At 35.0% G+C, this 25,115-nt stretch overlaps 2 protein-coding genes across 2 annotated transcripts; both read right to left on the bottom strand.

Annotated features, from left to right (window-relative positions):
• Positions 1 to 3,085: 3,085 nt before the first annotated feature.
• LOC111789759 (NADH dehydrogenase [ubiquinone] 1 alpha subcomplex subunit 2-like) lies at positions 3,086 to 9,140 on the bottom strand. Its single transcript, XM_023670438.1, has 3 exons — positions 8,932 to 9,140; positions 8,710 to 8,816; positions 3,086 to 3,498 (listed from the first exon to the last, which is right to left on the bottom strand). The coding sequence occupies exons 1-3, from the start codon at positions 9,015 to 9,017 to the stop codon at positions 3,404 to 3,406; spliced, it is 288 nt and encodes a 95-aa protein (XP_023526206.1). The 5' UTR covers positions 9,018 to 9,140; the 3' UTR covers positions 3,086 to 3,403.
• Positions 9,141 to 11,124: 1,984 nt separating this feature from the next.
• Positions 11,125 to 21,441, bottom strand: LOC111790815 (the record flags this gene model as incomplete). The annotated part of the gene is given in 10 exon segments (XM_023671879.1): positions 11,125 to 11,746; positions 11,889 to 12,059; positions 12,761 to 12,910; positions 15,451 to 15,558; positions 16,674 to 16,729; positions 16,820 to 16,883; positions 16,991 to 17,099; positions 17,475 to 17,599; positions 19,195 to 19,264; positions 21,416 to 21,441. Coding segments are annotated over 10 exon segments (1,113 nt in total), but the record flags the coding sequence as incomplete, so codon positions are not given.
• Between the last annotated feature and the right edge of the window lie 3,674 nt (positions 21,442 to 25,115).

Here is a 25,115-nt window from a genome sequence, read left to right as displayed (position 1 = left end):
CCGAGGTGCAAGCACACGTGTATTCCTTGAGTCATCACCTTGTGAATAAGGTGGATGACTCCACAAGAGTTGTCGAGATCAATATCCGCTTGAGAAGTGAGCATCAGCTGAAAGTGGACATAGAGAAGTGAAGTTGCAGCATGACCACAGAAGCGTCAAGGCAGCATTGCCATAGAAGGTGGCCAGTTAAGCGTTGGCGGAAGTGTAGTGCCACACAGAGTTGTGTTATGAGTTTACAAACATCCAGTTAAGAGTTGGCTAAAGTGAAGCGCCAACACGAGGTTGTGTCACAAGCTTTCAGACATCGCTATAATAAGGGTAGGTACCATGATGAGTAAATGTCGTGGTTGGCTTGCGAGCCTCACCCCGAGGGGTGCACCGTTGTGTGCAACTCAGAGAATTCAATGAATGTGGCCAAAGTAGCAAAAAATTGGGGAGCGATCGCCCTAGCCAAGGCAAGAGTATGCCAAAAGCTAGTCAGTTTGTCGTTGTTTGTCTGGTGAGTCCCAAGTCAAATTTGCAGAAGGGCGAGGGAGGCCCAAGAGGGGATAGCCCACAACCATAGTGCAGTTGTTTTGCGGTACTTATGTTGCGAGTCTCGGAGACCGAGAGTAGGTCCGTTAGTGGGATAGCTCATGAGTAGTGCGCATTTTTCGTATTCGTTCTGAAGCATGTAGTTCTAGTGGATCCGTCAGCAACCAGTCCAGAGTTGGGTCCTCATTAAGGACGATGCCGAGATTAAGTGGGAGAGAGTGTCACAATCCAAAGTGTGGTTGCACCCCGAAGTAAGTCATCGAGGACGATGACTAGTTTACGTGGGAAGTATGTCACAACCTAACAATGGTTGTGCCCCTAAGTAATTCATCGAGAACGATGACTAGTTTAAGTGAGGGAGAATGTCACAACCTAACTATGAAGAGAGTAAGTTGTGACCTTACGTTGTGTCAAGAGAAGCGGCGACTCTCAAGTGGCGCCCATCCGACCACACGAGGGCCTAGACGAATGCCATGATGCGACCGAGGAGGACATGCATCATCTAACACACCACACAGAGTGGGCATTGAAGACAAGTCGAGACATAAGCAAGATAGAGACATCGAATAGACAAGAGGGGTCAAGATAGGCTTGTTGAAGGGTCGGGTAGGGTCCCAAGCCTTAACCTTAAAAGTCGAGGTTCTAGAAGGAATTCGAGCATACGGTTCTGGAATTAAGTCTGTCCATACGAAATATGAATGCTCTCCAAATTGACACCAGACGAACACTACATGGCATAGTATGACCATTCGCCAAAATCATGTCTATTCCTGATGGATTAAAAACGGCTCAAAATGTACTATAGGGGGTACCATGGTGTCATCTCTCCACCACCCCTAGGCCCTATGGCCTAAGTAAGCTACCCTCTAGCACATACGTGTGTCACAGTGTGGGCGAGCGTGTCGAGACGAGTGTCTCGTGCGACTTCCTATGTAATGGGTTTTTCAAGGACAATGCTGGGTGGCACAAGTGTGCCGGTATTGTGCCCCTACCCGCGTGTCAAAGCTTGCTACATACACCCGCTATCCAGTACGGTATATGTAAATGATATGGCACAGGCACGGGAGGACCAATGTCGTGATAGAACCCAGATGGATGGATGTTAAGGACGTCCCGATGAGATGAACGACACGCGGGCCCGTTCTCGATGGCATGACCGAGTGAGTTGTGATGGCCGACGAAACCCCAAGACTCGGGATGGCGTTGAGACATATGGGCCATGTCGATGGGGATTGAGATGATAAGATGAGACGCGACGTTGCATTGAGAGACCTTGGCCCTAAGTAGAGGCAAGATCAAGCCGAATGACTTGACCTAGTGTAGAGGCAAGTCGATTGTGCCGCAGATGATTGAATATGCACGCGCAAGCAGCGTCTGTGGTCGAACAAGCTTGGATTCCGCACAAGTGATGTTCGATTAGCGAAGACAAACCTCACTTAAGGTCCGACAAAGCCACAAAGCCGGGGCAAAAAAAGTATATGAGGCTTAATTCCCCTTAAGACTGGTCGTGAGCGTATCAAGATCACGACGCCGCGCGGTTGAAAAAGTAGGACCGTAACACTAGGCATGTCTTCTTGCGTGAGGGTTCGATTAGGTTTGTTTTATGAGGAGTTCAGTTCATAGTTTGTTCAAAGGGGGCTTTGATATCTTTAAGTAATTGCTCTTTACTAAACATCATTGATATAACTAAGATGATTTTGTACAAAAGTTTGAGGAATATGTGGTTTGATTTTGAATTAATCAGATCATCTCTTACTTGAAGGATGATTAAGTATACAAATACAAAGTATACATTTTCCTCAAACATATTAAGAGATGAGATGAGGTCAAAATAGAGTTTTATTTATTGGATAAACTTCCATTAAATTTAATGAAACAATGATATGGACATACAACAAAATCATATAATATCATAATTACAAATAGAAAAATGGTGATCAAACTTGATAAAGACACATTAAGCCTCACCACCTCCAAAACTATATCATACATCTTAAATCAAATCTTAAATCAAATCAAATCAAGATATGTCTAAATCTATCCATATTTTAAAGCCTATAAAAATAGAAGACAAAGGACACCTAATAATTGTAAATGAAAAAAGAAAGATTCAAATAAAGTTATTATAGCATGGAAAAGGACATTTTGGGACTTGACCATCTATATAAGGTGTAACTGGAAGAAAATACGAAGGTGTAAGTAGCAATAAATCAAATGGAAATTCTAAGTTCTAATTTTCTACGTTTAGAATACTATGAATCATAGCATTTCTTCATTTTCTTCTCCACAAATCTTCAAAAATCTCCCTAGAGATTTTTCAACTAACAAATCACTAATCCCAACAAAAACTAAGAGCAAATAATTAATTAGCCAAAAATGAATGCTCCATGTTCAATTCGCTTTCAATTATGCCTCGTCCTACCATCTTTACAATTTTTTAAATAGAAAAGTAACAAACACCTAATCGAAAGCTAATTTAAATTTGCGTACATAAAAAGATATATATCATCAACAATGAAAACTGAACATCTAATAAAAAAAGATACTTGAATGAAGATGAAAATTTCAGATAGAAATAAGCATTTTAGATCCATTCCATCTAAAAATAGAACGTATCCAATTCTATGAAATTATTGTGACCAATTGTTTGAGGAAAATGTGGAACTCATTATCACCATTATGGCAATAACTCTCCATATAGACAAATAGACATACGTACCAGAAACATGATTTCTGAAGATGAATATTTGAGCAATAATCTCAAAAGAGCTGAGCGAACAGAATGTAAACACAAAAGCATCTCAACAAACGTTCCACTCGTGCATTTATTGACGTCTGTTGCAGTACAATAGCACAGCAGATTACTCCTTCAGGATGCCCCAACTTTGACTAGGTCTTCAAGTGCCTTCGAGATCTGTGCCTCGCTCAAACCCTCTAGACGAGCAACCCTTTCAATGCCCATGTCTGTCAAATCAAAAAGAAAAAAAGGAAAAATAATCAGTTGCATTAACCAAACACGAACATAAATATCCTTTAAATTTCGGTGCATGATCTATCTTTCAAACAAACAATATCTAATCTTATGACATTAGCATTCACCAATTGTCCTATGATATGGAACAAACCAAATAGTTGAAGGAGCAAAGAAAGCATGTCCTCCACTTCCGATTTACAAATGATAATATCTACAATTGTTTGTGGAAGTGTAAATCCATGACCTTCACCTTGAACCAAAATCTTTCATTCTCAGAACAGCATCAAGATAATTCCAATCCCCATTATCACCAGCTTTATGAATGGATTGATAATTAGCTAAAACAATATGGAGTTTCCAAACGTGTTTGGAGGTCCACTCAAGCAGCCATCAAAACCAATAAAGGCCCCTTAGAAAGCCACTTTCGAAATGAAAGAGGTATTTTCTTAAAGAGACTAGTATGAAACGTATTGAACAAACACCAGATCTAGAGAAGACCCTCAGATATAGCTGTCTGCCATTTTTTATTGAATTATGTTGTTTTGAATGCCTTCGAATAAGTTTGTAATTCCAACAAATCTTCTTGGAACCTAAACTTCGAACAAGCCTTAATGATTTGGAAGTCCAAAAAATAAATTTCTCTTCTGGATAACCTTGTTAAATCCATGCTTAGGCTTGTGGAAGACAAGTGGTTGTCGCTTTATGACTCTGTTCATTTGACAGCAAGTCTCTTTGAAAGTGTCAGAAAGGATTCTGGAATCCTTGACCCAAAACTTATAAGAACACGCATGGAAAGATGAAAATAGATATCAAAAGAAACTCAAAACTATTATTTGGGAGCTACTGATAATCATTAACACTCCTGATAAAATGTAGGTAAAATCCCAATATCTACAATTCCCCCACCATGATTTTTTCATCGCCTATCTATTCCGCCAACCATGATTTTTGGTTTTACTTTTACCTTTGCTGCCCCATGGTTTTCAGTTTTACTTTCACCTTTCCCGCCCCATGGTTCAATTAGTTTTAGCATATCCAAGGATATCCAGGTTCGAAGAGTTTTTCTTTATTATCTATCCATATTCCCCAATCATGTTCCTCATCAAAATAGCATATCCAAGGATATCCAGGTTCAAAGAGTTTTTCTTTATTATCTATCCATATTCCCCAATCATGTTCCTCATCAAAATAATCATAAAAAACTTTTAATAAATGTTTGACAACCTTAAGTACAACTTAATAAGTATCCAAGTTCTCATTTTTTAAGTTCATGCTTATTTAGTCCCTTAACTTTAAAGAATTTCTAATAAGCCCTTAAACTTTTAATTTTGTATCCAACAAATCCCTAAAATTTCAATTTTGTGTCAAATAGATCTTTCACCTATTCGATTTAAAAATTCACAAACTTACTAGACACTAAATTGAAAGTTTAGAATTGTAGTAGATGTAAAAGTCAAATTTATATGTAATATATTAGTAACATTGTAAATTTTTTTAATAAGTCAATGGCATATTAGATACAAAATTTTAGACTGAAAATTGAAAGTTCACGACCGTTTAGATACTTTTTAAAATTCGAGAACTAAACTTGAAATAATGAAATTAAAAAGTTCAGTTTCCCTTTAGTACCTAGATTCACCGCTTTAACACTTTGAGATGTCAAAATCTATAAAATTTAACTACTTCCATATAACTGCCCAAACTGTGGCAAATGAACTTCAACACAATGTCAAGGTTGTCTATGACATTTCAAGTGAGTCGAACTTTCAAGGCAAACATTAACAACATCCTTGATATCTTGATAAAAAGAATGGATAAGGCTTCATACTTTGATAGTTGTAGTTCTTAGTGAGGAGATGGGGAAAAAAAAAAAAAAAAAAAAAAAAAGAGAGAACAAAGCACTCTATTAGCATTGGAAGCAAAAAAAGAAAGAAAAAGAAATAAGCTAACTTGCAACAAGTTTCCAATAAGAATCTTAATCACATAGAATGACACAACTTCTTTTTCTTTTACGAAGTATGATATATAAATTTCATAACCTTCGAAAACTCTCATTCTTGAGTCCATGTTATTTATTTCTAGCAAATTACATAAGACATTAGTTGTTTCAAGTCCACCACGTCAGAACAATCCAATGATTCACGATAATTTGACAGTGAAGATTATGATCTTGCGGGGAAAATTCAATTCACTGAGAGAATCTCTAAAGTTTTGTGGATCAAGATTGATGAATGTTTCAATCTCTTTTTGAGTAGCCTCCTGAAGTTAACTGTACATTTTGCTACCAGGTACATTATCAAAAAAAAAAGTCATTCCTAAAATTTTCATTAACAAGTTTTCTCGAACTCTATGGGTGGAAATTGTTGGCCCAGGCTAATGTCAAAAAAGACTTGAGAAATTTTTTTTCTATATAATAAAGGTAGTATTACAAAGACTTAATACCTTTTCCTAAGAACTCGAGGGCACAGTTGCACAGCCTATAGAGACCTATAGAATAGAGCTTGTTCAATTAAGATCGTGATGGGGCCACATCTTTTATATTGTTATACAGCAGTCGCCACTTAATACACTAGAGCACATAAACAACCAACTAATCAACAAGCAAATTGACTAACAACAACTATCAACAAAAATAACTAGTTATTGTACAATAACTCTCACTGTCAGTAACACAATTCATCTTACTCCTACGAAATCAACTTTAGTTGATGGTTCAAAATTATTCAAAATTATTTACAATAAACCTCTTTGCTTGTGTTTCCTCGCTTGTACCATCATTTATACAAAAGGTTGCATTATGTGGCCTTTGTCCTCCCTCTCTAGATTCCCCTTTGTTTTCTTCTTTTGGATCTTTGGGTTCAACCACACTTTGGCGAATAGGGAAGCTATTTAATGGAGTGGCCCTATTTGCTAATAGGCGACTCTTTGGTGAGTTGAAGGAACAGGGGTATTGGATTTTTATCCTCCAATCCTTCATGGGATTTCTCTCCTGGTTCATTTTTTTTTTCCACTTGCTATGTGGCCCTTCTCCCCCTCCAAGAGCTTTGGCTTTCTCCTCTCTTTGAAACGTTAAAGAATCCCAAAAAGGTCAAATTCTTTGTGTGGGAGGTTCTTCATTAGAAAGTTAACAACTTAGGTTGTGTTCAGAAGCACTCCTCTTTTGTGTTGGGCTTGCAATGGTGCTCTTGTTGTCATCAAGCATAAGAAAGTTTGGATCATTATTTGGTTGACTGTAAGTGCACTTTGGTAGTTTGGGAGCATCATCGGGATTTGTTGGGTTTGTAACAGAGGTTGTTTTTCTTTGATTGAAGAGACCCTTTGAATCTCCCTTTCAGGATAAAGGCCGAGTTTTATGGCAGGTGTGAATTTTTACAGTGTTTTAGGGGCTTTTGCTTGAGAAGAATAGTAGGTCTTTTAGGAGTGTGAAGTGATCGGCAAATGAGATTTGGGAGAATTTTCATTTTAATACCTACTCGTGGATTTTAGTCTCTGCTTTTTTGTAATTATCGATCAGGCTTTATTCTTTTCGATTGGAGAAATTTTTTAATTAGTGTTGGGACTCCTTGTGGAGCTGTTTTTTTTTTTTTTTAATGTTTTTATTTCTGTAAACCTTTGAATAATCTTTCATTTCTTTCGCTTGGTTTCAATGACTCTTTTAGAGATGCTCATCATGGGCATCTCTTCAGCAAGGAACAAGAGGTCATATGGGACTGTTTCAACAAAATCCTCCTTTGGTTAACATGCCTCAAGCAAAATTGACGCATCTTCAAGGAAAAAGCTACATATTTCGTCTCTTNTTTTTTTTTTTTTTTTTTTTTTTTCCTAACACCTTGCTTACATTGCTCTCACTTGGTGTAAATTCTCCCCACTTTTCGGGACTATAGCCTTACTTCTCTCTCTGCATATCAATGGAATGAAGGTTACTTGTTTCTCATGGAAGAAAAAAAAAAAGAAAGAAGAAGAAGAAGAAATCATGACGCAACGTGATTCATACAAAAGTAAAGTTGCAGACCAATGATTTCATGGAAAGAAAAAATTGGAATGTAAATATCAAGTTTCAACATTCTATTAATGTTCCGGATAATGTCCAATGAACATTTTTCCATAAGCAGTCCGAGGCCACATAACAACTTATATAACTTATTATCCCATCAATAAAATAGTGAAATGTACAAAATGAACTTGAATAAGGAATTACAATGATATTTAAGACAAATTTATGCTTAAGGTTCCATGACCACCAAAAGGATAATAATACTGCTATTCATCATTTGACAAATTTTTTTAGTGTAAATACACTGCAGTCTACACAAATGTTGGTCAAAGAACTTGAATCTGAATAGTTTCATGATTCCTTATCATATATCTTGATAAGAATAGTTTAGAAAACATTGATGTGAAGAACTAAATCTCATCACTTAATATGAAAACGTCTTATGTTACCACAATGTTATCTGTAACATATGCAATTAAAATTTTTGAAAGCCAAAGACAAAAGAAAAAATGAAAAAAAAAGTTAACAAATAAATGAATCCCTCCTTGCATTTGTAAGAAGCTAAAAGTTTATACCATTACTACTCATGAGCGTCTCTCCTGAAAGATCAGCCACCAACCATAACCAAAAGTAAAAACAGCTTATCCTAACAATATATTTTCTTTCGAGGGTGAATGCTAGTTAAGTGAAAATGGGACACAGTAAAACTCCAGTGGCTACTAATTTCTCCTTCATTTAGAAGGTAAAACGAAGATGTCAGCGTAGGAGCAGATTCTATATCAGGACAAGTTGGTTTTTATTTTACTTGAGAAACCATAGGACCAGTCAAATTTCACAGTTCACAGAACAATGTAAAAGAAAATTGCAAAGCTTGACAAAATCAACCCAGAACGAATTCGATTAGATGGGTATTACTATATCCCTGGTAATGGAGCATTCAAAATACTACGACCTGACTATCTACCATGGAAAGAGTACCTTCCATCACAAATAGACAACGAAAGTAATAATCGATGCAAAGGAAAGACTACCCAGCAGAGTATTTGACATAGCTAATCGCGCTTATCAATCAAGTCGGCCATATCATTGACTTCATGAAAAGAATGTGGAGAAAATAAAACCGCAAAGCTCGAAAGAAACTCGAAACCTAAAGGGAAGAAAATAAAAGGACATGAAATCATTTGGGAGGAAGAGGAGATTAAAGTACCATATCTTGCCCACAATTGCGGCTCGACTCCACTGCATTCCCGGATCAATATTGGAAATTTGGGATTCAAAGTCTTGAGTTCTTTGTAAGTCTTTTCCACAAATGCCCTGTGAGAACCAAAGCTCCATTAATCAACAATCTCCGAAAAGAAGCTAGGGGAGGAGAAGGATATGTGGTTTTAGAAGGGATCGTAAAGCGTAAAAGAGAAGAGAAACGGAATACCTAGCGGGGGCGCTTGAAGGAGAGGTTTGGCAGAGCAAGATCCGAAGCTCCTTCAAATTCTTGGATAGCTGTCCTCTCCAGGCCATTTCTCCGTCTCTCGCTGTTCGTGAAGTCGCTCTACCTCAGATGAATGAAGCTCCTTCCCAGATGCCTATCGAGGCTACGCCAACGCCAAGTAGCGACGGAATTTTTGTTATTTTTACGGTCTTATTGCAATCAGTTCGGTGGTCAAGAAATTATAACGCAGGGTTCGAATCTCATTCCTATTCTTACACCTGAGTTTTTTTTTTTTTTTTTNTTTTTTTTTTTTTTTTTTTTTTTTTTTTTTTTTTTTTTTTTTTTTTTTTTTTTTTTTTTAATCAACTTTATAAAGTAAATTATTTATATTTCTAGTAAATTTATACCTTAACTAATTAAACATGGACTAAAACCTATCACATTTTGGCGGAATACTAAACTTTAAATAAAATAGTCAAAGCATGTGGGTATGAATCTAGCTCGACGATTAAGATATTTATACTTTTTTAAAAGATTGTACGATTGAAACATCACTCTCAAATATGTGTTAAACTACAAATGAATAAATAATGGTAAATTTGAATTTAGTTTCAATATTAGTTTTTAAGTTCTTGAAATTATTTGATTTCAAAATCTAATATCTAATTTATTAGTTTTAATTTATTTTTAACCTATTTTAATTACGTCCTTGGTTATATCACCTACCTATCAATTAAAAATTAAATTCAAACTTTAAGATTAAGTGTGATATTTTGAAGAATTAAATTCAAATGAAAAGAACCATTATATTTAGTTTTAACATTATAAAATTTAGAAAACAATAAAACTATTTTAAATTATGTAGCCATAAAACATTTATAGAATATTTGTGATTGTAGAAATAATAACTTTTAATTTGTAAAAGACCAAGAGGTAAAAGATTCGAGTGGAAGGGTATAATCTCATTAAAGTCTTAATAGCAAAAAAACATGTAAGTACATATAGTATTTTTTACATTCTTCAAAATCCATTTTCGATATATTTTAGAGAAAAAAAAAACTCAAACGTAGCTATCTTGTTCTCTCACGCCATCGTTAACAACTGAAATTGCAAAAAGAGTAAAACAAGCAAATATATAAGTATATTCCGTAAGCAACTTGTTTATGATCCAATAAAAAAATAATTTTTTCGTAAAACTTGCTTACATATTGTAAGGCTAAATATGAGTTATTCATAAAGTTAACTAGGTTTTTCAATCCTGGTTACATACTACAAGTAAAACTTGTTTAGCTGTACGAGTCATGCTAAACTTAAGAGGCTTACCATCGTCCTCCTCTTAGCCTCTGTGTTCTACTCTAGTTTACACCAAAGCATTCCTTCTCTATTCATTTTTTACTAGGGCTTATTAGGGTAGCTTGGTTAATGGTAATCATAATTAGCTCTTATTAACCTCTTAAACACGTCTAGCCTTCCCTTAGAATTCATTTAATAGCCCTCTTGGGAGTTTATCAGTTAAATCACATAAATAACTAAGAGTGCCCGCTTGCACATAATCTCACTAATACTTACCTATACTCTGCATACAACCCCTCAATTCGACATGCTACCTGTAAGTAGGACTAGATTACCATTCTATAGACCTTACTTTGTCTAGCTTAGTAAATATTTTAAGAATACACATTTATCTTGTTTCCCTTTTATAATACAGTAAACAAGAACCACATTTACTAATTGTTTCTTGTTCTGTTTTTTTTTGTTTATAAAAAGGATAAACAAATATAATTTGTAATAATTTTTTTTTTTATCTAAAATTTATAATTAAAAATGTAAATTTTTTTACATGAACTATAAAATATTCCAATTTTTATGATACTTATTTAAAAATATTTATTATGCATTTTATAAGTCAAGAATTATAAAATAATACATTAACTTACATATTGGAGGACACTAGGAACATGAATAAGAAACTTAGTTTTGTTATTTTCAACCTTTCAAATTCTAAAATTGTAAAAAAAAAAACATAGGAAATGTGAAAGAATAATTTACCAAACTACCCCTAATTAACGATCTTCAATTTCCTGCATAATATGAGAAATTAAGCTTAAATTGAGAAATATATACTAAAACCAGATTATAGACACTTAAGCTTAAATTCAGATTCTATTTTTTCTACAAATTAATGAAGTGATTACATAAGGGGAAATCAGTACATTTACAAATATGAAGTCTGTGACGTTTTTTCTATTATTGATATACAACCTTCCTTCCTGTGAATAATATTTCAATATATAGAGACCCCAAGAAAGCATTGGAAGAATTTATAATTACAGCAATTGCGAGTCTACTTGAAACAGAACAATATGCAAAGAAGCAAAATGAGTCCACACGGATGCCATGACATGATGATGCTGTTGCGCGTGTATGGCGGCCAGTCGGGACAATCTTGCATTCAGATAAGAACCATAACTGAAGGGGGTGACCAATTTGGAATAATCATCGCAGTATCTGTATATTATACACATCAACTGAATTATATGGGATGGTGGCAAACTGTATGTGTTGTGTACGCCCATGACATCATTTACGGCCTCAAGAGATTCGGACCCATGTTTGAGGACATCCAAGATGTTACCACTTCCACAAGCAGGTCTAGATCCTTGGATGCTTCAGCCCGGAGGACTTTTGAGTCTACGCCTAATGTGTTTCCCACTTCTTTTGCAACAGTCTCCCATGGCGTTCCGACAGCTAGATTGGTAAAGAGCTCGCTACCTCTGTTCACTGCGTCCGCCATTGCTGGTGGTATGTCCGGAAGGGCCTGCAAATAAGGGGAAAAACTCTTCAGTTTTCAAATATGTAATGAAAACGCTAAACTCAGCTCCCGGTCCTGTCATCTCTAATCTTCTTGGAAATGATAATAGCAATATTCATATATGATGAAATGGGGAGAGGGGAAGGACCTGCTGCAAGGGTAGCCCATGATTGCCAGGCAACGACCGGGTTGACATGTCCAGCATCGAACTAATTGCAGCTTCTGAGCTAAGTAACTGAGCTAGCATCAGAGTTTCATCTATCATATCATCCTTGAACTTTATGAGGAGATTTCGGGAGATGCCATAGTATGACTTTACCTGATCAAGCATTCCACAAGAACAAGTAAATGCAAACCTATAACTGAAGTATAAGAATGTCTTCTGCACTAATTGTGAAGTGCAGATCACAGGCACAGCAGGTATACCATTCATTCATCCTAAAAACCTTGCAACCAATTTACACTTGGTCACTGACTCGCAAGAAGAACAAGAATCGCTACACACAAAAATACGTCACATTCAATTCCTGAAAGCCCTACACCCCAAACAATTTTCATACGCAGTGAGGCAAATAGGAAGCAGTAAGATATATCCTTCAAGAATTCTTAAAATAATTTCATGCAGGTAGTCAGCTGCCATCTAGAGAACATAGGCAATCTCAGCAAGTGGTAATAGTTTTTTTTTTTTTTTTAAGAAAAAAGAAATAAAATTCATTATTTACTCTTGTACTTAGGTAAGCATAATTGTGCAATTTTTATTTCATGTCCATCCAATTCCGTTCTTAAACGAGTGTTCATATCAGGGCCCTTTTCAAATTTAAGGTACAAACTCAAATATTTAATTGCCCAAAATTCAACTATGTAAAAACACATACACCCATAAAAGACTTGGAACCCGTTGTAAAATATAAAATCCAGCCAAACAAAATACTAGTGTGCTCATAGAGCCACCCCCACTAAAGAAGAAAAATATAGAATCAAACAATACGCATAAATAATTTTTTGTTAATATGGACATACAAGTCGTCGAGTTTCCTCCGGCTTTGGTGTAAAATCTTCTCTTCCCCTCACAAGGTCCATGTACAGGGGAGGCAGCTGCTCAACTAAAGGAAGAGCTTGCTTCATTATTGGAGGGCTAAGATTTTGTAATTGTTTCATAGTCATCTCTGCCTGCAGATGCATAGAAACAAAAATAGAACTGCTATTGAGATTAAACTTTAAACTCAAGTCCCGGCTCTTTCATAGAGCTTAAAAAGTTACCACTTTGAAGTATAGAAATTTAGGACTTTTAAGGTGTGGTTGGCGCACCTTCTAGTTTAAGCTTTTTTCTTAAAACATTGTTAATAAACCTGTTTTTATATCTTGCATTCCTTACGAGCTTTACTATCTAAAATCACTCTAAAAGTTATATTAAACACATTTTAGATTATTAATTTTTCTAAAGGTACTTGATATGATTTAGAAAACATTTTTTTTCCAAACTCGGTTCTAATAAGATTTGGCAGCTGCTAAAATCACAAGATTCTAGAATCTCGATACAACTACCACACTTCTACAAGGGAAATGAGAAGCAAAATATTAGACAAAAAAGCAGAAATCCATATAGTCCGATTGTCTATCAGAAAGCAGTATCCACCCAAAGCATTAGGTTTAAGTTCTCAAGTAGCTAGAAAACCTATGGTAGATAACAGATAATACACCACAATTTTCGTATAAACAAATAGGGAATTTGTAACTGGAAGCAAAATATTTAGTATATTTGCAAACCTAGCAAAAGTTTTTGAATTTTGCAAATATAGCAAAATATTTGAAATCAGAATTTTTTTTTTTTTTTTTTTTTTTTTTTTTTAATTCTAATTTTACCCTTCTTATTTTCATATATGCAAATGATATATTTGATTTACTACCAAAATGCATGTTTAATATATAATGGTACACCAATGATATGCCCAATTTACAACTAAGATGCATATTAAATGAATAATGATACACAAATAATATACCTAATTTATAACAAAAATGCATGTTAAAGGAATGTTGATACACCATTCTGATGCTTAAATGCATGTTAAATTAATGATACACTTGATTTACTATCAAAATGCATGTTAAATGAAGGTTGATATATCAATGTTATACCTAAAATGCACCTTAATTAACGTTATGCCTGAAATGAGTGTTAATTAAGTGCAAATACACCAATGATATACTTAAGTTACTACTAGAATGGATATGAAATAAATGTTGATAGACCAATATTATGCGTAAAATGCACGTTAAATGAATTGTAAACACAAATGATATACATGCTTTTGATACACAAATATACTTTCGATATACCTAAAATACACGTTTTGAAACTCATGTCGCTGGTTTTAGGGTATTACAAACTTTATTCAAACTTGGTTTAAGCTAGGCAATTTTTTTTTTCTATATTGGCAAAAGCTAGAGTGGTTGCTCGATTTACGATATCTTATCAATATTTTGCTAAATCTACAAGTGTCCCAAACAAATATTTATATATGTGCGCACTGCACGGGATAAAGTTGCATTTTTTATCCAACAAAAACCTATTAGACCCGATCCATAACTTACGAATCAAATTCAACGAAAAGTGAATAAAAATAAATAAATAAAACAAGCTAGGATTTCAAGATAGAGAGGAATTATTATACACCCGAGATCGTAAGTGTATATAATTCTAAAAATGGAACATAACAAAAAATAATAATAATAAACACAAAAAAAATATGCATGAAATAATAAATCATTGCATCACATGCATATACAAAGAAACCAAGATGAAAAGTTCACACACAATCATTGCACGTATGTTTTAAAGTCCTGGATAGTGAAGTTCAAAGAATATTTGATCAAATATGCAAAAAATAACATAAATAAAGGTGAACATGATCTTGAGTTTGAACCAATAATATATTTTTAAATTTAATATCATTATTGGTCAAAATTGTCTTCTTATCATCAGATGTTCATAAAAAAATTAAATAAAATGAGCAAATAAAAACCTCAATGATGTTTATAAGAAGAAATATCAAATAGATAAAATATATTTTAATTAATAATCAAATACTATCATTCTGATTTATTAAAATAATAATTTCTTTTTCTCATAAAAATCAACGTTCAAAAGTAAAAACTAAAAAATATATTATAGGTTAAAAACTTAAAATCTCAATAAAATTAATTATTCAATCAATCAATCAATTAATTAATTATATATATGTGTGTGTATATACCTCAATAAAATCATAACTATTTTTTTCTCATAAATATCAATATTAACTAGTAATCATAAACTCGAATCTTATATGATTTTTAGAGTCCTGAATTCATTTTAGAGCTCCTGCTCTGCACGTATAGATTGAGCATGTGATGCTTTTACAGTCTTAAAGGCACCACGTGGATAAGTACAATTTTGTTCTTTTTTTTTCTCGAAGCCTGTGGAATTATACCCAGAAAGTAGATACAGACCGACAGGACAAGAGTGGTGAACCATGAAAACATCAACTCATGTTAGTACATGCTACAACCACTGCATAATTAAAAATTACTATTGTATTTACCCCACTATAAAATATAGCTACGAAATTCAGAATGATAAGCACTTCAAAACTACTTTTGGAAACTCTCAAGCTTTGAAGAGACGATGCGCATTAATCACTAAGAACGTAAAAGATGAGAAATCTCACCCCTAGACGAAACGTCGGTGATGATGCAATTTGTGATAAGAGAGGCCCCATGCTCTGAGCCATTGGAACAAACACCGGGGAGAATAAAGGAACTGCGGAGCTTGCCTCCTGTGAAAAGAGAACTTTCTGTCAATTCTCTAAAACATAAAGAGGGTGACACAGACAAAGAAACATCACAATATATGAGTAACCATAGTAGTAGAGTATCATAGCTGTTTTCCTGTAGGAGGAAAAAAGGCAAAAAGAAAAAAGCAGAGACAGAGAGGAACCATTAAAAAATTCCATTCAAAGGGGAAGAATAATGGCAGTCCAGGGTGGCTTGCAAGTTGGATTTACTAAAAGATTATATTTCCACCATTTCAAATGGATAGATAATATTTAAGGGTAAGGAAAACACATTCCTTTCCACCATTTGCACATTAAACCGGATAGTTATCTAATATTTAATAAAATCATCCTAAAAACATTAATAATAGTATAAAAAGTAAATACTAACAATTGAAAGTAGTATTACATTACAAATAATCAACATAAAAAATTATATTATCATAAACTTGTTTTATTAATTCATTTAACCATCCATTGCCCATTCTAGACGCCTGGACACTACTAATCACTGATACTAAGGCTCTTTCTTTTCTTTTCATTTTTCGATTAAGAAATAAACTTCTTGAATGAAGAACAAAAAGGAATAGAGAAGAGATAAAAAGTTGCCAAAACTTCAAATTAGACAAGAAATGAGTTGCCATCCGGAAACAGATTGTATCAAGGAATATTTTTTAAACACTTGTGCATTTCTTTAATTCATTCAACCAAACACCTCATGACTTAATAATAATCAGTAGTCTAAGCTTTTATAACGTTATTGCTATGAGTTTAGTTACTTTATTATCAAAGCTATCATCGTATTTCTAAATATGATCAGCGAGCATACTTCTCCTCTCAATGTAAGGTTCAGTTTTATCAGCTATAAAATTTAATTATTGAAATATTCAACACAACGTGCATTGTATTTCACGTCTTAAGCATGCACTTGCCCACGTGCTTAGGTTCTACAAAAAAAATCATGCCCCTTTAGTGTGCTTGCCTAAACACTAGTTCCAGAAGAAGAAACTATATCTATATTTTCGAGATAATAAATACATAAGCCAACAAATCAGAATTTCACTTAGCTTTATCCAGTCGTATACTTGAAACTCCAAATTCATGTATATGAAAAATACCTTGTTATTGAATGCCATTAGTACATTTCCACTTCTTTCAACAGCATATCTTGATCCTGATGAACAGATAAGTTAGCAATCTATCCCATTTGATTGGCTGCAAACCAAATCAGTTCCTGACATGACATGAAGAGATGTTATGATACCAATCAAAAGGTGGATGACAGATCCCAGAGAATGGCCAATACCAAAAATGGGAAGATCTCGTACCTGTACGATTAACTAATCAACTTCCTTCAAGATTTTAGGAACAAATGGAAAAGAGAATGCTTCTCATCACAAAAAGAGAGAGAAAGAGAGAGAAACATAAAACTCACTGATTCGAGAAATGCCCGATGGCACCTATCAAATTTAAACTGCACTTCATCCGCAATTGAGAAATAGTCAAATCCACTGGCATAGGGTGTTGCAATGATGAAAATACCCCTGATTCATAATGTTGTTTGGTCAAATCTTCTTCATTTCTCATTAATAAGTATAAAGTCTACAAAGATCTGAAAATCATGAATTTAAATCTCATTAAACAATTAAACATGGTACAGTGAGATCCCATGAACCTGATTTCAACAACTACTATGAAATTTGATAACGATTTTAAGAACAAGTTTAACAGATCAAAGGACTATGAAGGAAGCATGATAAAAAAGTCTGGTGCCACTTAAAGGAATAAAACACTCGGGAAGACAGATACTGGTTCCACTTCCATCACAATTCAAGTATAGAAAATATATATGACCTATTGAAATATTAAATTAAAAAACAATAATGAATTGATAAAGAGAGTAGAACTAAAAGCCTCACTTCTCTGAAAGGCGCTCCAAAAACAAGCGATATGTAAGCTGAGGTGCAGCTCCAACAAAAATTCCACCAACAAAATGTACAACATATTTTGGGGTTGAGTTTCGTGGTTTAAGAACCCATGCTCCCTGAAATTTAGCAACGCAGATTAACTTCTTAAGAATTTGGGCGAAGGGGAAACATTAAATACTATTTCATAGATTCTATCAGCTGATATAAAGAAATGCTGAAAAATGTTGTTCCCACTGGTTCTTCATCTTGAATCTTGATACAAACTTTAATTCCATTTTCTTAAATGAACAATCAAACTTTCATTGAGAAAAAGAAAAAATGAAAGAATACAAGGACCTTCATAAACAAAGCAAAAGCCCCCCCCCCCCCCAAAAAAAAAAAAGGAGCCAAGCTAAAGAAAAAAAGGGGGCTTGAATGAAGTAAGATAAGGCCTAAAGGATAATTATAAAAGACTTTACTACTGATGCCTACAGAGAAGCATGGAACCTTATGAAGGACAAAACATAACTCGAGGTCCTCTCAAGCTATCTAAAGGTTCTACCATTCCTCTCATGTCAAAGATCTCACAAAACTATACACACTTCAACTCCCATAGAACCTCTCCTTCTCACAAAAGGATGGGTGAAGAAGGAATGCTTCAATGATCTCTCTAGATCCTCTAGGCATGGCAAAGACTAGGGCAAACACCTTGAAAAGGCAACTCCCGACTATTGTGCAAAATCATAGCTTCAAAGAATATGATTTTAGATCCTTCCTACCTTCTTATAGAGAAAACACAGCAGCCTATCAAGCTAGGCAATTTCCATGAAATTCAATAAAAGGTGTTAACTCTGTTGTGAATGACCTACCATATGAGGAACTTAACCTTCAAAAAAATTTCCACCTTTCACAATAAGGTAAAGACAGAACCACTCAAGGGAGAGGGATTAACCAAACACCGAAAGAAGGTCCTACAAGACAAAGGACGATGGAACCCCAGCAAAGGTGACATTTAGCATCTCATTTTCCAAGGTCTGGTAGGGAGCTCCATGGAATTTCTAAATCCATTTAGAGAGGAGACTCCATTTCTATCCTGGTTAATAATAAACCAAGCCGCCATGTAAGGTTGGGGAAGTTACAATCTTCTAGTTGCCAAGATGCAAGCCCCTTTTTCGTTAGGGCCTCCCAAAAAAAGTTACAGACGATTCTGCAAATCATTGCACAAGTTTTTCGAGGAGTTGCAAAAACAAGATGGTAATAGGTGGGGATGTTCAGAAAGACCATTCGTATAAGATTAAGCCTTTGAGCAACAACTATTCCATTTGCCAAGTATCGAAGGTAATTTTTTGCACAACAGGATCTTGAAAGCTTATATTTCTAGGACATCCTCCAAGGGGAAGGCCCAGATAGGTAAAACTTAACCCCAAAATATGATATGACGAACATCAAGAAATTCCCAATTAGATTTTCTTCTTTATCCAAATTGAGATTGATGCCACCATGGTAGATTTTCTAATGTTTATTTTGAGGCCAGAGATTAAATCACATGCTTTGACGAACATCAAGAAATTCCCAATTAGGGTTCATTTCATAAATGTAGATGCAAGGTACTAAAAGTATTGGAAAATGTATATTTGCCATGGATTATATGTACCAATACATGTATGGAAAGCAAATGACAGCCAGTAAAACATAAAAATCAATAAAAACAAATATGGTAATTGTAGATCACCTCAACTTCTGTCCAGTCTCTTAAACCACCCCAGGCATCTTGCGATTGTCTAACTGTCTCAGTTAGTAATCTGTAAAATGAGCAATTTTTTTGCTTAGCAACGGTAAGCAAGAGCACAAACTTTGAAAATAAGGATTCCATTTACTTCATACAAGTATCCATTCAACTAGTGATGGATGAATGATGGGATGTAAAATGTAATTCATGTTATCTAATTGAACATTTCTTATATGCATTTGATCTCCATGTTAGGTAGTTCACTCGGTGCTTTATACAGGTATAAATATATACATAGATTCCATTTACTTCATATAAGCATCCATTCAACTAGTGATGGATTCAATAGGATGTAAAATGTAATTCATATTTTCTAATTGAACATTTCTTATATGCATTTGGTCTCCTACGTTAATAGGTTCACTCGTTGCTTCATATATATATAAATTGGAACAAAGGAATTATATTTTCCTGTCTAGATTACCAAGAAAAAAGGAGCTTTCTGCAAAGATGTTGAAAAGTACAAGAGAAAGATGTACACCAAGCAATGAGATTACAAAAAGCTTTCCAATTGCAACAAAACTGAACAAAATAATTACAAAACACTTGAGCTTGAGGGTCCACAAAGCCATGAAATAAGTAACATGCTCCAACCAAAGAATCCAAAATGTGGTCGCACCCACACAGAACGCACAGAACTTCTGGGCCAAAAACCTACAACTAGCAAAACTTGATTGACATTCTGCTTGATTGAAAACCTACTAAGATGCCAAGATAATATAACTATCATTTATGAACAAGGGACGCAAACGAGGAAGAAGCAGAGTTATCCTCTCACCCACTATCAGATCCTATTGAATAAAAAAAATGCCCTTCCTATGATGCTAACTCTTATTTATACCCTCCCAATGACTTTTCTCAATACCGCAACATCACAGCAAATTAAAAGTTGGGCCCACAAAAGCTAATTAACATTTTGCTACCAATCTAAGTCCCCCCCCACCTTTTACACATTTCTTTTAGTACACTTACTACTGGAGACCCAACAGTTTGTTGCTATGTTCATGCAATACAGGTCACAATCAAACAGCTATCATGCACTTGTCTCAAACTATAACTATACTAATGACCTATGGCATCAAGTCAATAAATATGATGGTAAATGTATTTCAAGCCAGGTAGCTTAAGGCTCAATCATTCTCTTCGAGATTATTTTTTTGGCAAATCTTACAAGGTTCAAGTATAGTTGGGATCATTCAGTGTCGCAATTGCTACTAAACTAGATCTAAGCTCCGTTTAGAATAGAGGGACTTTGTTTTTAAAAAAATAAATAATTGGCTTCTGTTATCTCCTCACTACTGATATGTTTCAATCGATCACATATTCATCTCTTGATCTTTGGCTCACTCTTTGAGCTTTATAGGAAACTTTTAGTTGGTGCCTAAGAAGCATGCACACATTCCATACAAATACGAGACACGTACAACACAATATGGAGACAGTGATATATCATATTTAAAAATTCAGGACATCGATGGCAAGGACAGGTTTATTAAAATATACACTTCAACAAGTTTATGTATTTATATACTTACAAAATGAGTTTGATGTGTTTCGGTCTCAAATTTTTTTGGTCCTATATTATTATGTGTCTATTTAGTGCATTCAACAAGAATTCAATCCGTGCTTAACAAATGTTGGATCTATATTGACTTTGTGCAACTAGTGTTTAACTCATATCAATTGTGCTAATAGTATCCGATACGATGTCCAAGACATGCTAGCCAGCTAAAGCATCCATGCTTCTTAAGTTGGTGTTTTACCTTTACTGCTAATGAACATGACTAGCTAGCCTGGTCATTACTGGCCGAAGTTAGCTACTCCCTAGACAGGAGCCTCATATTTCGCTATCCTGAGCTTATCCCAACTCTCTTGAAGTCCACGTTCTCTCTTTTGCACTTTTATGCATTTCTAAAGAAGACTCGATTAAAGAAGGGTCAACCGTATCGATACACACACTTTGCGGATGAATTAAAGTAAGAATGAGAAAGGAAAGTACGGGAAAACGTTGAACTAGCAAGAGTTAACTCAAGAAAACAATTATAACGCGCAACATATTCACCAGGCCGATTGATTACAATCATGGAAATAGCAACAAAAAGAAAAAGAAAAAAAAAAAAATCAAGCCGCAACGGAGAAAAAATGTACGAAAGGTAAAAAAAACCTCTCGATATCGGAGTAGAGTTGCAAAGCGGTGGAAGTAGAACGAGGTGGTTGTTCATCGCCAGAGTCTTCATAACTGCACTTGATTCGGCTGCTTCGAATGAATTGATGGCGTGATTGACGTCCAATTAGAGGTATGGGGCGCTTGAAGGTGTGAAATCTTTGTGATTGATGGAGTACGGGATGGGGATGCCAATATGTATGCGTTGGCTTCAGCAAACTGGCCATCGCGTATCTTCCTGGATTCAGGATCGTTTAGCCTCGGGTTCAGATTTATTGGCCAATTCGGATGCTGAATCTGATCAGATGATAGTTTCCATAGAAATGCATTTTTCATTGAAATCGCATTCTAAGTTATGCTGACGAATAAGAGTTCCCTACGCAACAGCTGTTGGGTTCTTCCAGTTTTGGTCAAACAGTCGGAAGACTCTAGACGTTCCCTCACAAAATAAAAATAATAAAATAAAATATTTATTTATTTTAGGAAGAAAAAAAAAAAAAAAAAAAAAAACAAAACTAGTTGCGATATTAATATTTTTAGAGTTTATCTACCTGTCTAACCACGCTGTAACATGTAATAAATGTTTTTTTTTTCCTTAAATATTTTTTCATGAAACATGTAGCCAACTACTCTATTTTATTTTTATAAAGGAGTTGAGTTGTACTCTTTTTGTCCTTTTTATCCTATAATTTTAGGTTTGAATATAAATTATATTATATAAACTAGTATTTAAAAAGATTAATTGTCATGACCATATTTTTGAAGTTTCAATTCAGGAACAATGATGTCGAGATTGGCGCGGATGGACGACCTTTCTATGTGACCACATAGTGTCACAATCGCACTCTTGTGACATTGCGACAATGATTATTTGACATTTGTTCTAACCCAATAAATGAGTCAATCGTGTGAAAGTCAAACTTTGTAAAGAATCTTGACATGTGGTTTTGGGTCACGTCTGAGAGAAATATTGGAGAAAACGTGAGAGAAAAATGTGTTGAAAACAATTTGAAAGAAAGCAACGTTACAGGCTAAAGCGAATAAGCAACAACCACATATTTAATAACATATAACTCCGGTAAGAAGAATTGACAACCAATCACATCCCCTATAATACATTTTAAGACATTTTAGCCCTAGCAGGTATAGACATAATTTTGGTGAACGATCATACACATCCCCGTATCGACACGACAAGAATAGTAAACACCTAACTACACATGGAAGCAAATAAAGGGGGTTTGGAACGGGCATGCGGCCGTGGGCAACACATCCTTAACAAACATGATTGAGACATCCGACATGCGATCACAGGCAGCACACCTTGGACAAGCATGATCGTGACATCCTTAACCACTCAATTGGTTGACGTTGGCGATGTAGGATGAAGCTGACTTTATGTCTCTCTATGTGCTTCCAAATAATCTTAAGCATTGAAGAGTCTCTTCCAATCTGTCAGGAATTGTTGAAAATCACTTCTTGGCTCGTCGACTCTTTGTGTCTTCTCTGTTAGAGTCTATCTTACTTTTTTTGCGGTGGAATTCTTCTTCATGGCAGGAGGTCGTACCACCTCCTTGTGCTTGGTGTCTTCCTAGTCGAGATACTAACGTTTTAAGTTACTGACGTGGACAACAAGGATAGTCCACATCCATGGGAACAATTGGATCCTATACGATGTCTTCTCGACCTTTTGAATGACTTCGACTGGTCCATAATATTTTCGCATCAATCATTTGTTTCTGCTTATTTGATACTGGATTTGATCCAACCTTAGCTTGATTAAAACTCTTTCTCCATTTTGGAATTGTAGTAGTCATCGCTTTCAACCGACCCTTCTCTTCATCCATCTGAACGGTCTTTTTGAGTAAACACGAGTTACTTCAAAGGTTTGTGATATGAACCAATGCATCTCAATCATACAATATAAACTTGAAAGAAGTTGTGAAGAATCTTGTTCAAACTACCACAAGATGAAGTCAAGTTACATTAAGTGAAGTCAAGTTTTATTAAATTTGAACTCAAGTTGCAATTAATTTCACATCAAGAAAATCAAGCTTCATTTATGCAACAAGGGCTTCAGGATACTTACAACTGAGTTTCATTTATTCTTATATGGTTACAAATTTATGATGTATTGTTAAAATCTAGATTTATGGTGTTTTATTAACGTATTTTTGTTACATTTACACAGTGACTAATTATGATCCCAAAATATTAGCTTACAAATCTTGAAATGTCTCATGGAAGGTGACGGGTTTTATTTTGAGGCTATATGAAATCAGGTATGTTATTTTTGTAAAATGGACTTGAAAAATGTAGTAAAGAGAGCATAAAAGCATTTGTGCCTTCTTTTAGCCAAATACTAAGTTTCTTTGTAATTCTATATACTTTAGGTTGTATGCTTAGAATCATTCAAGTTAAGTTTGACATGATCAATCTTATTTGTGGAGTGATTCAAATCTCAAACAAGTGTTATTGTTTTGAGATATTCGATTAACAAAGTAATGTAAATCTTACTTTTTCTTTGGTTGATTCTTTTATCATTTTTGGGGTTCTTGGATAATTTAGATCTAAAGGTATTGTTCTTCAATAATGTTGTTTGTGAGATCCCACGTTGATTGGGGAGGGAAATGAAACATTGCTTATAAGGGTGTGGAAACTTCTTCATATTAGACGCGTTTTGGAAATCTTATATGCTAGCGGTGGGCTTGAGCTATTACATTGTTAAATCAACTCTCAAGAGTTTCATATCAATTTGTCTCCTCACTTCAACTGAGGTATTGGTTTGGGGTCTCTCCCTAGCATTCAATGATCATTGACAAGAGTCTTTGCGAGTTTAATGAACCCGACTTTCAACAAATCATTTAGTTGTTTGTGGAATTCAGCTAGATCAAGTTAATTCATATGACACACATCTGTGGTGGGCGATCTCGCCCCTGATATAGAATCAATCTCGTGATGTATCTCCTCAAGTGGGGATAAATTCTTTGTCTGGCCTTCTGCTCTTGCGTTGCGGTGCTCCCATAGTAACTGCGAGGTTTTTGTTGGAGTGAGCTCACTTGAATTCCCCTCTTCAACTACGACAATTGCAGTGAGTGTGGGTTCATCACAGACAAAATCTCTTCTCAACTATAGTGTCGTCATCATCTTCACCCCTTTTGGTTGATGGCTGTTAGTCTGAATGATTGTTTGCTTGGATCCCATTACTACTAAGCATTTCACTAGGGGCATGAGAATGACTTTGTGTTTGAATATGAAACTCATGTCTAACACGGTGTCCAAGTCATCCATCTTAAAAATCACAAAGTCATTTGTCCAGTCCAAGTCCTCAGCTTGATCATAGTTCTCTTTGCAACTCTTAAGATAGGTAGGACTGTCGAATTGACGGCTTTCATCCGTCTTATGTCTCGATGACAAATGATATTCAAGCATTTTACTTCGATTCCATCATGAAGTTGTGGGTAGCTTCAGAGTAATAATAGTGTTCTTGGCCACTCTATGGTTAACCAAGACATCGACATACATAAGATCACGTTCCAATGACTCTTCTATCACTTCCACTCTCTTCTAGAGAGCAGACAAATACTTTAGTGTCCCCATGCGGGGTGTGTTCATTGCTTTCAACTAGCGGTATTTCAACTTCCGCCATCTCATACACAACTTTTGAATTCGTTCCAATTTCGCTTGGAAGGCATAGAGT

Source organism: Cucurbita pepo, chromosome LG03 (genome assembly GCF_002806865.2).
Source record: "Cucurbita pepo subsp. pepo cultivar mu-cu-16 chromosome LG03, ASM280686v2, whole genome shotgun sequence".
NCBI lineage: Eukaryota > Viridiplantae > Streptophyta > Magnoliopsida > Cucurbitales > Cucurbitaceae > Cucurbita > Cucurbita pepo.
Note: the sequence above shows the minus strand (reverse complement) of the source record. Positions and strands in the feature narration are given on the sequence as shown.

Coding starts and splice junctions, on each gene's coding strand:
- LOC111789759 (XM_023670438.1), bottom strand. CDS start 9,017: ATGGCCTGGAGAGGACAGCTATCCAAGAATTTGAAGGAGCTTCGGATC. Junction 8,817..8,931: donor CCTTCAAGCGCCCCCGCTAG/GTATTCCGTTTC, acceptor TGGTTCTCACAG/GGCATTTGTGGAAAAGACTT. Junction 3,499..8,709: donor GCAATTGTGGGCAAGATATG/GTACTTTAATCT, acceptor TTGATTTGACAG/ACATGGGCATTGAAAGGGTT.